The 14,612-nt window shown below is 39.3% G+C and overlaps 1 protein-coding gene across 3 annotated transcripts in view; it reads left to right on the top strand.

Annotated features, from left to right (window-relative positions):
- Positions 1–14,612, top strand: part of MAVS (mitochondrial antiviral signaling protein) — a 243,496-nt gene that overhangs the window by 153,413 nt on the left and 75,471 nt on the right. For 2 of the 3 annotated variants that reach the window (XM_053704304.1, XM_053704303.1), the window contains exon 7: positions 13,785–13,895. The exons of the other annotated variant lie outside the window; for it this stretch is intronic. In XM_053704304.1, the coding sequence (XP_053560279.1) occupies positions 13,785–13,895 (111 nt within the window). The remainder of the gene's footprint in view (positions 1–13,784; positions 13,896–14,612) is intronic. 3 annotated transcript variants of the gene reach the window in all.

Genomic DNA, 14,612 nt, shown 5'->3' with positions numbered 1-14,612 from the left:
TGTTTTTTCATATATATTTATATAATAATAATAATATAATAACTAGTATTTATATAGCGCCTTTCTCTCAGTGGGACTCAAATCGCTTTTTCAGCGCTCACTCTCGGAATTAACCAAATCGGTAGCTGAATAGTAATAGTTGTTATTAATACCCAATTTAATGGTACTCATTTTATCGACCTCGGAAGGATGAAGGGCTGGGTCGGCCCTGCCGGGATTTGAACCTGTGACCTTGTTTTTTTATATATATATATATATATATATATATATATATATACTGTGTGTATATATATATATATATATATATATATATATATATATACACACACACACATTATATAGAGTTTACTGCCCTCTTTTAATTACATTTGTCAATATTTATTCTGTTCTTTACAGACATACCTTTTTAAATAATATTGGTTTGGTTTTATTATTCATAAAGTCTTAAATAATTTGTATAATTATTACTCTATTAAAAAGCAATTATAGTGGAAAATGTAACAATGGCATTAGCAACCCTTCAATTCTAAAGGGTTAGATACTACATAATTAAAGTACTGCTGCAGAGAAGTGCTGGTGCCAAACCGAAACTGTGGATAACCTACAGGCAGCAACACTATCAAATTCCATGCATGATGGAAAAAGATTGTTTTTAACATTCATTATCTTAGGAGTAGAAAACGAGCGAATAAGGTTGTTTTGTTGTAGGATTAGAAAGTGTCATTATTTTTCTGATATAATTCAAAAATGTCAAAGCAAAGCTTGACAGAGAGGCCGCTAAATTAAAAAAAACCTGCAAATCTGTTACTGCATATGTTACGCTCCTTTGATTTGACTTATCAGTTCTTACTATGAAGTATAAGGTGTGGTGAAGCTGCATATTACCCAGCTGACACGTTACAATCCCGGTCTAGGTAGACACTATACTGCAGTATGTACAGCGTACCAGATGTGGGTTTGCTACGGGAACGTTGCTTTGTGTTAAGCACATGCCATGCCATGCCTAGCACAAGGAAGCCCACCGAGGACCATACAGAAGTAATCACACGGTCAGTCACTGCTCCTCCTCCAGTTTTTTTTCTTTACACAAGGGGCTCCACCACTCTCCTACAATAAAGGAAGAACATATGGAGCATAGCGCAAGTGCAGATTCACAGCCTCTTTCTCATGCCCGTAAATTTCTGAATGCGTCACCGCAGAGATCAGAGGTACTTTAGTGGCATTTGTACGTCATAGGGGGTGAGGCTTAAAATTGTGTACTCTCGCGGTTTTTAAATCATGGCGGTTAATCGCGGTTTAAAACCGCGTATGTGGTTAATCGTTCAGCCCAAATATATATATATATAATATGTAAACAAATATATAGGTGCATTGGAGCCCTTTGCCGTTAAGTAGATGAAAACATGTAAAAGCATATTTGTACAATATTCATTTTTAATAAAGGTTTTAAAACTTTTAACTATGCATTACTGTAAATATTTCACATTCCAATGTTCTGCACATAGTACAATGTGTTCTATGTATTTATAAATAGATATTACTATATATCTGTATTCAGGCATAACTTGCTTTGTTGTGCTTCGCTCTATTGCGCTTCGCAGATATTGCTATTTTTAAAAATTGAAGGTTTGTGGCGGCCCTGTGTCAAGCAAGTGTATTGGAACTATTTTTCCAACATATATACACATATAAACACATGAATACACATAAATACACAACTATATATACAAACCACTAGCAAAAAGATTATGACTCACTGAAGGCTCATATCATGGTTAGCATTTTTTAGCAATAAATTATTTTTCAATTAAGTTTTTTTCAGACATAATGCTTTTGCACACTTAATAGACTACTGTATAGTGTAAATATAATTTTATATACACTGGGAAAAAAATTAGTGTGACTCACTTTGTTATATAATTGCTTCATTGCGGTGTTCTGGGACCGAACCCGCCATATCTCTGAGGTATACCTTTATATCTATACCTATATCTAATCAAGTATATACAGTATATATAGGTATAGATATATATTGTATCAAAATGCCATCAGATATATGTAGAAATATGTATTTATGAATAAATAGAACATATTCTGCTACGTGAAGAACATTGGAATGTGAAATATTCGTATTTTCATGTCAAGTTAGGGCACTTGAGAATATGCGATCTTCTATGGGGGAATACGATAATGCACATGATATTCTAAGTTCGGCTTCTTACTTTCAATTTACGCATCCTACCCAGCGCGTTCAAAAAAATTACTTCTAGCGGTTAACATGCGAGAAAGAAAGCGCTCCACTCGTAATCTTATCCTAAGTGTATTGCAGAGAAAAAGAAGTCATTTGAAATAACGGAACACATCTCTACCTTCAATATAGATATAACATATATATCAACTACATTATATTCCTTCACCTTTTTGACAATAATCCATGGTCCTGTTCTTTAGTGCTATAACCTAATTTTTCGATAGAAATACTAAAAAGTTATATATTGCATAATAATTTAGTCTGCTAGATAAATTCAAATCCTACTTAGCATTTATACCTAACAGTTCTTTCATAAATAAAAAAAAACAATTTGACTTCTTTATATATTAACTTTTCAGTGATTACCTCTTATCTAATTAAAGGGTACAAAATCTATTGCTTGAGTTGTCTTTTAGCCTCCTTCTATTGCACCATGTGTATTATTTACCACAAACTGAACAAGTTACCAAATATACAATATACCTTGATGTGCAATCTAATCTATAATTGTTATTATTCTTTTTTAGTCGGACTCGATTTAAATTGTTTACCAACAATTATGTGGGAGCAGGTTTTACATAGCCTTCTACTGTATTTAAAACAACCTTCTTTCTTAGGATATTTTTCTGTTGGTACTCTTCTCAAAATAAACAGGCAGCCTTTACTGATAATCTGATCTAAAGTAGGGTCAAGTTGTAGAATATTAAGATAATGATCTTATTGATGAAATTATACGGTTTGCTTTGTTGTAGGTATTCTTTTTGAGTAGTTTTTTTAAAGATCAAATTCCCTCACCTGTTGTCTAAGCATAAAAAGAATATTTTTGTTATAGCCTCTTTCTGTTAGTCCATGGAATGTTTATCATAAGACTTAAAGGGACATTATACCCAAATGTTGAAGCACTTGAAAGTGATGCAACATAGCTGTAAAAAGCTGACTAGAAAATATCACCTGAACATCTCTATGTAAAAAATGAAAATATTTACCTCAAAATTTCCTACGCATTCACACCACACTGTAAGGAGACTTTAAGCAACCAATCAGAATGATAGTCCCAGGACTATCTGGCATGTGCAGGCACAGTCAATTTATTTTCATATTAATTTTAAGGAAGTTTTCTATGAAATCTCATGAATAAAGATCAAAGCATTGTATAACTGTTCACAGAGCACTTACTCTGGTGAGCTAAGGAAATTGTGAGGTAAAATATCTTCCCCTTTTACACAAAGATGTTCAGTTGATATCTTCCTGTCAGCTTTTTACAGTTATACTGCATCACTTTCAAGTGATTTAACCCCTTAATGACCACAGCACTTTTCCATTTTCTGTCCGTTTGGGACCAAGGCTATTTTTACATTTTTGCGGTGTTTGTGTTTAGCTGTAATTTCCCTCTTACTCATTTACTGTACCCACACATATTATATACAGTTTTTCTCGCCATTAAATTAACTTTCTAAAAATACCATTATTTTCATCATATCTTATAATTTACTATAAATTTTTTTATAAAATATGAGGAAAAAATGGAAAAAAACACACTTTTTTTAACTTTGACCCCCAAAATCTGTTACACATCTACAACCACCAAAAAGAAAACATGCTAAATAGTTTCTAAATTTTGTCCTGAGTTTAGAAATACCTAATATTTACATGTTCTTTGCTTTTTTTGAAAGCTATAGGGCCATAAATACAAGTAGCATTTTGCTATTTCCAAACTACTTTTTTTCAAAATTAGCGCTAGTTACATTGGAACACTAATATCTTTCAGGAATCCCTGAATATCAATGGACATGTATATATTTTTTTTAGAAGACATCCCAAAGTATTGATCTAGGCCAATTTTGGTATATTTCATGCCACCATTTCACCGCCAAATGCGATCAAATACAAAAAATCATTCACTTTTCTCCAACATAGGTGTGTCCGGTCCACGGCGTCATCCTTACTTGTGGGATATTCTCTTCCCCAACAGGAAATGGCAAAGAGCCCAGCAAAGCTGGTCACATGATCCCTCCTAGGCTCCGCCTACCCCAGTCATTCTCTTTGCCGTTGTACAGGCAACATCTCCACGGAGATGGCTTAGAGTTTTTTAGTGTTTAACTGTAGTTTTTATTATTCAATCAAGAGTTTGTTATTTTGAAATAGTGCTGGTATGTACTATTTACTCAGAAACAGAAAAGAGATGAAGATTTCTGTTTGTATGAGGAAAATGATTTTAGCAACCGTCACTAAAATCCATGGCTGTTCCACACAGGACTGTTGAGAGCAATTAACTTCAGTTGGGGGAACAGTGAGCAGTCTCTTGCTGCTTGAGGTATGACACATTCTAACAAGACGATGTAATGCTGGAAGCTGTCATTTTCCCTATGGGATCCGGTAAGCCATGTTTATTACGATCGTAAATAAGGGCTTCACAAGGGCTTATTAAGACTGTAGACTTTTTCTGGGCTAAATCGATTCATTATTAACACATATTTAGCCTTGAGGAATCATTTTATTTTAAGGGTTAAAGCTTCCAAATTTGGTGTGCAATACTTTTAAGGCTTTAAGACACTGTGGTGAAAATTTGGTGAATTTTGAACAATTCCTTCATGTTTTTTCGCAATTGCAGTAATAAAGTGTGTTCAGTTTAAAATTTAAAGTGACAGTAACGGTTTTATTTTAAAACGTTTTTTGTACTTTGTTATCAAGTTTATGCCTGTTTAACATGTCTGAACTACCAGATAGACTGTGTTCTGAATGTGGGGAAGCCAGAATTCCTATTCATTTAAATAAATGTGATTTATGTGACAATGACAATGATGCCCAAGATGATTCCTCAAGTGAGGGGAGTAAGCATGGTACTGCATCATTCCCTCCTTCGTCTACACGAGTCTTGCCCACTCAGGAGGCCCCTAGTACATCTAGCGCGCCAATACTCCTTACTATGCAACAATTAACGGCTGTAATGGATAATTCTGTCAAAAACATTTTAGCCAAAATGAACACTTATCAGCGTAAGCGCGACTGCTCTGTTTTAGATACTGAAGAGCATGACGACGCTGATAATAATGTTTCTGAAGGGCCCCTAACCCAGTCTGATGGGGCCAGGGAGGTTTTGTCTGAGGGAGAAATTACTGATTCAGGGAACATTTCTCAACATGCTGAACCTGATGTGATTACATTTAAATTTAAGTTGGAACATCTCCGCATTCTGCTTAAGGAGGTATTATCCACTCTGGATGATTGTGACAAGTTGGTCATCCCAGAGAAACTATGTAAAATGGACAAGTTCCTAGAGGTGCCGGGGCTCCCAGAAGCTTTTCCTATACCCAAGCGGGTGGCGGACATTGTTAATAAAGAATGGGAAAGGCCCGGTATTCCTTTCGTCCCTCCCCCCATATTTAAAAAATTGTTTCCTATGGTCGACCCCAGAAAGGACTTATGGCAGACAGTCCCCAAGGTCGAGGGAGCGGTTTCCACTTTAAACAAACGCACCACTATACCCATAGAGGATAGTTGTGCTTTCAAAGATCCTATGGATAAAAAATTAGAAGGTTTGCTTAAAAAGATGTTTGTTCAGCAGGGTTACCTTCTACAACCAATTTCATGCGTTGTCCCTGTCGCTACAGCCGCATGTTTCTGGTTCGATGAGCTGATAAAGGCGGTCGATAGTGATTCTCCTCCTTATGAGGAGATTATGGACAGAATCAATGCTCTCAAATTGGCTAATTCTTTTACCCTAGACGCCACTTTGCAATTGGCTAGGTTAGCGGCTAAGAATTCTGGGTTTGCTATTGTGGCGCGCAGAGCGCTTTGGTTGAAATCTTGGTCGGCTGATGCGTCTTCCAAGAACAAGCTACTTAACATTCCTTTCAAGGGGAAAACGCTGTTTGGCCCTGACTTGAAAGAGATTATCTCTGATATCACTGGGGGTAAGGGCCACGCCCTTCCTCAGGATCGGCCTTTCAAGGCAAAAAATAAACCTAATTTTCGTCCCTTTCGTAGAAACGGACCAGCCCAAAGTGCTACGTCCTCTAAGCAAGAGGGTAATACTTCTCAAGCCAAGCCAGCTTGGAGACCAATGCAAGGCTGGAACAAGGGAAAGCAGGCCAAGAAACCTGCCACTGCTACCAAGACAGCATGAAATGTAGGCCCCCGATCCGGGACCGGATCTGGTGGGGGGCAGACTCTCTCTCTTCGCTCAGGCTTGGGCAAGAGATGTTCTGGATCCTTGGGCGCTAGAAATAGTCTCCCAAGGTTATCTTCTGGAATTCAAGGGGCTTCCCCCAAGGGGGAGGTTCCACAGGTCTCAGTTGTCTTCAGACCACATAAAAAGACAGGCATTCTTACATTGTGTAGAAGACCTGTTAAAAATGGGAGTGATTCATCCTGTTCCATTAAGAGAACAAGGGATGGGGTTCTACTCCAATCTGTTCATAGTTCCCAAAAAAGAGGGAACGTTCAGACCAATCTTAGATCTCAAGATCTTAAACAAGTTTCTCAAGGTTCCATCGTTCAAGATGGAAACCATTCGAACTATTCTTCCTTCCATCCAGGAAGGTCAATTCATGACCACGGTGGATTTAAAGGATGCGTATCTACATATTCCTATCCACAAGGAACATCATCGGTTCCTAAGGTTCGCATTCCTGGACAAGCATTACCAGTTCGTGGCGCTTCCTTTCGGATTAGCCACTGCTCCAAGGATTTTCACAAAGGTACTAGGGTCCCTTCTAGCTGTGCTAAGACCAAGGGGCATTGCTGTAGTACCTTATTTGGACGACATTCTGATTCAAGCGTCGTCCCTTCCTCAAGCAAAGGCTCACACGGACATAGTCCTGGCCTTTCTCAGATCTCACGGATGGAAAGTGAACGTGGAAAAGAGTTCTCTATCTCCGTCAACAAGGGTTCCCTTCTTGGGAACAATAATAGACTCCTTAGAAATGAGGATATTTCTGACAGAGGCCAGAAAAACAAAGCTTCTAGACTCTTGTCGGATACTTCATTCCGTTCCTCTTCCTTCCATAGCTCAGTGCATGGAAGTGATCGGGTTGATGGTAGCGGCAATGGACATAGTTCCTTTTGCGCGCATTCATCTAAGACCATTACAACTGTGCATGCTCAGTCAGTGGAATGGGGATTATACAGACTTGTCTCCGAAGATACAAGTAAATCAGAGGACCAGAGACTCACTCCGTTGGTGGCTGTCCCTGGACAACCTGTCACAAGGGATGACATTCCGCAGACCAGAGTGGGTCATTGTCACGACCGACGCCAGTCTGATGGGCTGGGGCGCGGTCTGGGGATCCCTGAAAGCTCAGGGTCTTTGGTCTCGGGAAGAATCTCTTCTACCGATAAATATTCTGGAACTGAGAGCGATATTCAATGCTCTCAAGGCTTGGCCTCAGCTAGCGAGGGCCAAGTTCATACGGTTTCAATCAGACAACATGACAACTGTTGCGTACATCAACCATCAGGGGGGAACAAGGAGTTCCCTAGCGATGGAAGAAGTGACCAAAATCATTCTATGGGCGGAGTCTCACTCCTGCCACCTGTCCGCTATCCACATCCCAGGAGTGGAAAATTGGGAAGCGGATTTTCTGAGTCGTCAGACATTGCATCCGGGGGAGTGGGAACTCCATCCGGAAATCTTTGCCCAAGTCACTCAGCTGTGGGGCATTCCAGACATGGATCTGATGGCCTCTCGTCAGAACTTCAAAGTTCCTTGCTACGGGTCCAGATCCAGGGATCCCAAGGCGGCTCTAGTGGATGCACTAGTAGCACCTTGGGCCTTCAAACTAGCTTATGTGTTCCCGCCGTTTCCTCTCATCCCCAGGCTGGTAGCCAGGATCAATCAGGAGAGGGCGTCGGTGATCTTGATAGCTCCTGCGTGGCCACGCAGGACTTGGTATGCAGATCTGGTGAATATGTCATCGGCTCCACCTTGGAAGCTACCTTTGAGACGAGACCTTCTTGTTCAGGGTCCGTTCGAACATCCGAACCTGGTTTCACTCCAGCTGACTGCTTGGAGATTGAACGCTTGATCTTATCGAAGCGAGGGTTCTCAGATTCTGTTATCGATACTCTTGTTCAGGCCAGAAAGCCTGTAACTAGAAAGATTTACCACAAAATTTGGAAAAAATATATCTGTTGGTGTGAATCTAAAGGATTCCCTTGGGACAAGGTTAAGATTCCTAAGATTCTATCCTTCCTTCAAGAAGGATTGGAAAAAGGATTATCTGCAAGTTCCCTGAAGGGACAGATTTCTGCCTTGTCTGTGTTACTTCACAAAAAGCTGGCAGCTGTGCCAGATGTTCAAGCCTTTGTTCAGGCTCTGGTTAGAATTAAGCCTGTTTACAAACCTTTGACTCCTCCTTGGAGTCTCAATTTAGTTCTTTCAGTTCTTCAGGGGGTTCCGTTTGAACCCTTACATTCCGTTGATATTAAGTTATTATCTTGGAAAGTTTTGTTTTTAGTTGCAATTTCTTCTGCTAGAAGAGTTTCAGAATTATCTGCTCTGCAGTGTTCTCCTCCTTATCTGGTGTTCCATGCAGATAAGGTGGTTTTACGTACTAAACCTGGTTTTCTTCCAAAAGTTGTTTCTAACAAAAACATTAACCAGGAGATTATCGTACCTTCTCTGTGTCCGAAACCAGTTTCAAAGAAGGAACGTTTGTTGCACAATTTGGATGTTGTTCGCGCTCTAAAATTCTATTTAGAAGCTACAAAGGATTTTAGACAAACATCTTCCTTGTTTGTTGTTTATTCCGGTAAAAGGAGAGGTCAAAAAGCAACTTCTACCTCTCTCTCTTTTTGGATTAAAAGCATCATCAGATTGGCTTACGAGACTGCCGGACGGCAGCCTCCCGAAAGAATCACAGCTCATTCCACTAGGGCTGTGGCTTCCACATGGGCCTTCAAGAACGAGGCTTCTGTTGATCAGATATGTAGGGCAGCGACTTGGTCTTCACTGCACACTTTTACCAAATTTTACAAGTTTGATACTTTTGCTTCTTCTGAGGCTATTTTTGGGAGAAAGGTTTTGCAAACCGTGGTGCCTTCCATTTAGGTGACCTGATTTGCTCCCTCCCTTCATCCGTGTCCTAAAGCTTTGGTATTGGTTCCCACAAGTAAGGATGACGCCGTGGACCGGACACACCTATGTTGGAGAAAACAGAATTTATGTTTACCTGATAAATTACTTTCTCCAACGGTGTGTCCGGTCCACGGCCCGCCCTGGTTTTTTTAATCAGGTCTGATAATTTATTTTCTTTAACTACAGTCACCACGGTACCATATGGTTTCTCCTATGCAAATATTCCTCCTTAACGTCGGTCGAATGACTGGGGTAGGCGGAGCCTAGGAGGGATCATGTGACCAGCTTTGCTGGGCTCTTTGCCATTTCCTGTTGGGGAAGAGAATATCCCACAAGTAAGGATGACGCCGTGGACCGGACACACCGTTGGAGAAAGTAATTTATCAGGTAAACATAAATTCTGTTTTTCACAAATTTTTTCACAAACTTTCGGTTTCTCACTGAAATTATTTACAAACAGCTTGTGCAATTATGGCACAAATGGTTGTAAATGCTTCTCTGGGATCCCCTTTGTTCAGAAATAGCAGACATATATGGCTTTGGCATTGCTTTTTGGTAATTAGAAGGCCGCTAAATGCCGCTGCGCACCACACGTGTATTATGCCCAGCAGTGCAGGGGTTAATTAGGGAGCTTGTATGGTTAATTTTAGCTTTAGTGTAGTGTAGTAGACAACCCAAAGTATTGATCTAGGCCCATTTTGGTATATTTCATGCCACCATTTCACCGCCAAATGCGATCAAATAAAAAAAAAACGTTAAATTTTTCACAATTTTAGGTTTCTCACTGAAATCATTTACAAACAGCTTGTGCAATTATGGCACAAATGGTTGTAAATGCTTCTCTGGGATCCCCTTTGTTCAGAAATAGCAGATATATATGACTTTGGCGTTGCTTTCTGGTAATTAGAAGGCCGCAAAATGCTGCTGCGCATCACACGTGTATTATGGCTAGCAGTGAAGGGGTTAATTAGGAAGTTTGTAGGGAGCTTGCAGGGTTAATTTTAGCTTTAGTGTAGAGATCAGCCTCCCACCTGACACATCAGACCCCCTGATCCCTCCCAAACAGCTCCCTTCCCTCCCCCACCCCACAATTGTCCCCGCCATCTTAAGTACTGGCAGAAAGTCTGCCAGTACTAAAATAAAAGCTTTTTGGGGGGGTTTAGGTTTTTTAAAAAAATAAAAAAATAATTCTTCTGCTGTGTAGGACCCCACTTAGCCTCCAACCTCCCTGATCCCCCCCAAAACAGCTCTGTAACCCTTCCCTATCTGCCTTATTGGGGGCCATCTTGGGTACTGGCAGCTGTCTGCCAGTACCCAGCTTGCACAAAAAAGGGCTTTTTTTTTTTTTTCTTAGTGTTTTTTTTTTTTCTGTAGTGTAGCTTCCCCAAACACCCCCCACCCCCCCCCCCCCCCCCACCACAAACCCCCACCACCTCATTGATCGTATTTTTATTTTACATTTTTTTAACTGATTGCCTTTTTCTGTAGTGTAGCGGTTCCCACCCGCTCCCTCCCCGTGCACGCGCCCGCCCCCGCCCTCCCGTGCACGCGCGCGCGTCCGTGTGCGCCCCCGGGCATCCCCGCCCACGATCCCGCCCCCCTCCACGTCTCCAGGGCCATCGATGGCCGCCACCCGCCTCCCGGTACTGCTCCCACCCACCAACGAAGGAAGCCACCGATCTCCGGTGCAGAGAGGGCCACAGAGTGGCTCTCTCTGCATCGGATGGCTTCAAAAGGTTATTGCAGGATGCCTCCATATCGAGGCATCACTGCAATAACCGGAAAGCAGCTGGAAGCAAACAGGATCGCTTCCAGCTGCTTTCCACACCGAGGACGTGCAGGGTACGTTCTCAGGCATTAACTGCCTTTTTTTTGAGGACGTACCCTGCACGTCCTCGGTCGTTAAGGGGTTAACATATGAGTATTATGTCTTTTTAAAACTTGTACAATTTCTAAAAATCCTAATAAGTTGCTCTTTGGAGCACCATGTTTGAGATGCTTCGGATGTCAAGAATCTGCTCTTAAAATCGTATTTCCCATAATTTTCTTCCTATAGAGCTCTATTTCTATTTTTTTTTCTCAATTTTGTTAGCTGTTAGTAAAATATCCAGAAATGTGATGTCTTCCCAGTTAAATTCCCATGTAAATTTCAGATTACAGTTATTATTATTCAGATATTATACAAGCTGTGCTGCTTGATGTTCACTGCCCCGTCTTATTATCAATAGATTGTCTATATAATGTGTATAAACTTCCAAATGTTCCTTAAAGGGGTTGTTTTCTCTAAAAATAGGTTGGCATACGCAGGAGCAAACTTTGCCCCCATGACAGCCCTATATCTCTGGAGAAAAAATTGCCAATTAAACTAAAAAAATGTGCAATAACAAAAACTTTAGAACATATTAAATATATTCAGTCAATTCACCAGAAAAAAGTGCCAACCAATAGTGTTCAACCAATCAACATTTTCCATTTTTTGTAAAAGGTGGCTGAAAAGAAGGCCAACAAAAGGTTGTAACATATTGTCCTACCATTCACCAAGATGTTCTAATAAAGATCCCACCCTTGAGGCAATAGGTCTCACTGGGGGGCTGATGGATCTTTATGAATTTTTGGGACCAGCCTGAAGTGTGGGACAAGAGGATTATTTCTATATAGATAGTCAATCAAATTATCGTTCAAAATTCCTATGTCCTTACCCACATCTAAAACCTAAGATAATCATTGTTTAAGAGATAATGTAGGGTTACAGGTTAGATGTGTGTAGGTCTCACTAGCAGATATCTGTTCCATTGCTTTCTCAAAATAGTTTTTATTATTTTGAACAATAATAGCTCCCTTGACTGCTGATGTAATTACAATATTATTATTGGATATGGTTTCTAAAGCTCTTATCTTATCTAACTCTTGTTCAAATTATTTAGCTTGTTTCTGATTTTTTTTAGAATCATTATCTGATTTGATATTTTTATCTAAGTCAATGGGGTCTATTTATGAAGCAGCGGATGCTGCTTCTGACCCTCTCTGCTTCAGTTCCGCCTGAAGCGGAAGTTAAGAAGCAGCGGTCCTAAGACCGCTGCTCCCTTACTCGTCCACCACCTCTGAGGTGGCGGACAGCAATCAGCCTGATCGAATACAATCAGGTTGATGGACACCCTCTGCTAGCAGCCAATCTGCAGGGGGCGGTATTGCACCAGCAGTTCACCAGAAATATGTGTATGGGTATGTCTAAATATGTGTATGGGTATGTATGTGTGTGTGTGTGTATATATATATATATATATATATATATATATATATATATATATATATATATATATATATACATTTACACACACACTTATATGTAAATACATGTGTATTTATGGGTTTATATATGTATATAAGTATATGCACACATATATACACATGTATATACATATATGTACACTTTGGAGGCCTTTCCACTCAAATACCTTAAACCTTGTAAAATCATTTTTAATATTTAATTATCCATTTAATGAAAATATTTCACATTCCAATGCTCTTCACTTATTTTTAAATATATATTTCTTTATATCTATACTTGTAAATATTAATTTAGATTTATTGGGGTATATATATATATATATATATATATATATTTCACACAAAAATTATCAGATACATATAGAAATTTATATTTAAAAATAAAAATAATATTTTCTTGTATGTGAAGATCATTAGAATGTAAAATGCTCATATCTACCTTCAGGTTTATCTCTGTAGTTCCTATGTGGTGTCCGGTTAGCACACAAACAATAAGTGTTAGTTTTTTTTTTAAAGCTTAAAGGGACACTGAACTCAGATAGAGCATGGCATTTTAAGCAACTTTCTAATTTACTCCTATTATCAAATTTTCTTTGTTCTCTTACTATCTTTATTTTAAAAGCAGGAAAGTAAATCTTGGCAGCCAGCCGATTTTAGGTTAAACACCATGGATAGCGCTTGCTTATTGGAGGCTTACATTTACCCACCAATAAGCAAGCATAACCCAGGTTCTCAACCAAAAATGGGCCGGCTCCTATGCATCACATTCCTGCTTTTTAAATAAAGATAGAAAGAGAACGAAGAAAAATTGATAATAGCAGTATATTAGAAAGTTGCTTAAAATTACATGCTCTATCTGAATTGTAAAGAAAAAATTTGGGTTTAGTGTCCCTTTAATCCATTGAAATTTATGGGGAGAATTTAACGCGGCCACAAAGTTAGCACGCATCGGGTTTAACTTGTGTGCAAACAATTTACTTTCAACTTGTAAAGCGAGTGCTAACCCACCCGCGTTATATGTTTACTTTGAGTGGTATTTGTGTACAAGCAAGAAAGAAAATTAGCGAACCACTTGTAATCTGGGCCCTAGTGTTTTATGTCCCTTAACTGTCATAAAATTATGTAAGCGAGTAAATATTTTTTTTTATTACTTTTAATCAACTAAAGGTGACTGAATCCCCTCAGCAGCGTTCCTATGATCCTTCTGACCCCTCTCGTTCTGATACACGTGTGGATGTAAATAAACAAAACATCAAGGAGGGGCGGCCTGTTTCTCAGGTGAGATGACTTGTACCAATCTAATATCTCTCAGTTGCACAGATTTTCTTAGTAAATAGGGGCATTTTTTTATTTCATTTTGTTCATATGGCTCAGAAGCAATATTGCTCAAGCAATTTCCTGTTTTCCTTAAAACAAGGACTTTTATTCAAAATTTCCTATGAACCGTGAGAATAAAATTAAAAAACCATAAACAATAGAGGTTGCATAATTTATACTAGTGCCTTGGTGGCCCTTATACAGGCCTGTCCTTTGGGCAGGGCGAGAGGGACACCTGCGCCAGAGCCCATATTTTGGGGGACCCTACACTGTCAGGTTGAGGGTATTTTAAGGTTGTATGTACATCTTATATTTAGTTTTATAATTAAAGTGTTTACAGTATTAGGAGGTGTAATATATAGTGTTATTCTTTATATAGAACATGCTACATGTTGGAACAGGTATGGACTATGCAATGGGCAGGACATACAGGGGAGGGGGATATGGCTGGGCTTAGGGACCCCACAAATTGCTCTTGCCAAGGGCCCAGCAAATGCTAAGGGTCTCTCTGCCCTTAGAGGACTAGGTGGCATTGAGAATATCTCTGATCCAGGGTTAATGAAGACATCACAAGTAGGCTTTATGCCAAAAACTACTTTTTTTTACCAAAACAAAGTATTTGGAGCTCTTCTACAAGAGGGTTTCGGAGGATGTTACTATTTTTTATTATAATGAAAG

Source organism: Bombina bombina, chromosome 2 (genome assembly GCF_027579735.1).
Source record: "Bombina bombina isolate aBomBom1 chromosome 2, aBomBom1.pri, whole genome shotgun sequence".
Classification (NCBI taxonomy): Eukaryota; Metazoa; Chordata; class Amphibia; order Anura; family Bombinatoridae; genus Bombina; species Bombina bombina.
The sequence above is the reverse complement of the archived record's forward strand: the minus strand, read 5'-3'. Positions and strand labels throughout refer to the sequence as shown.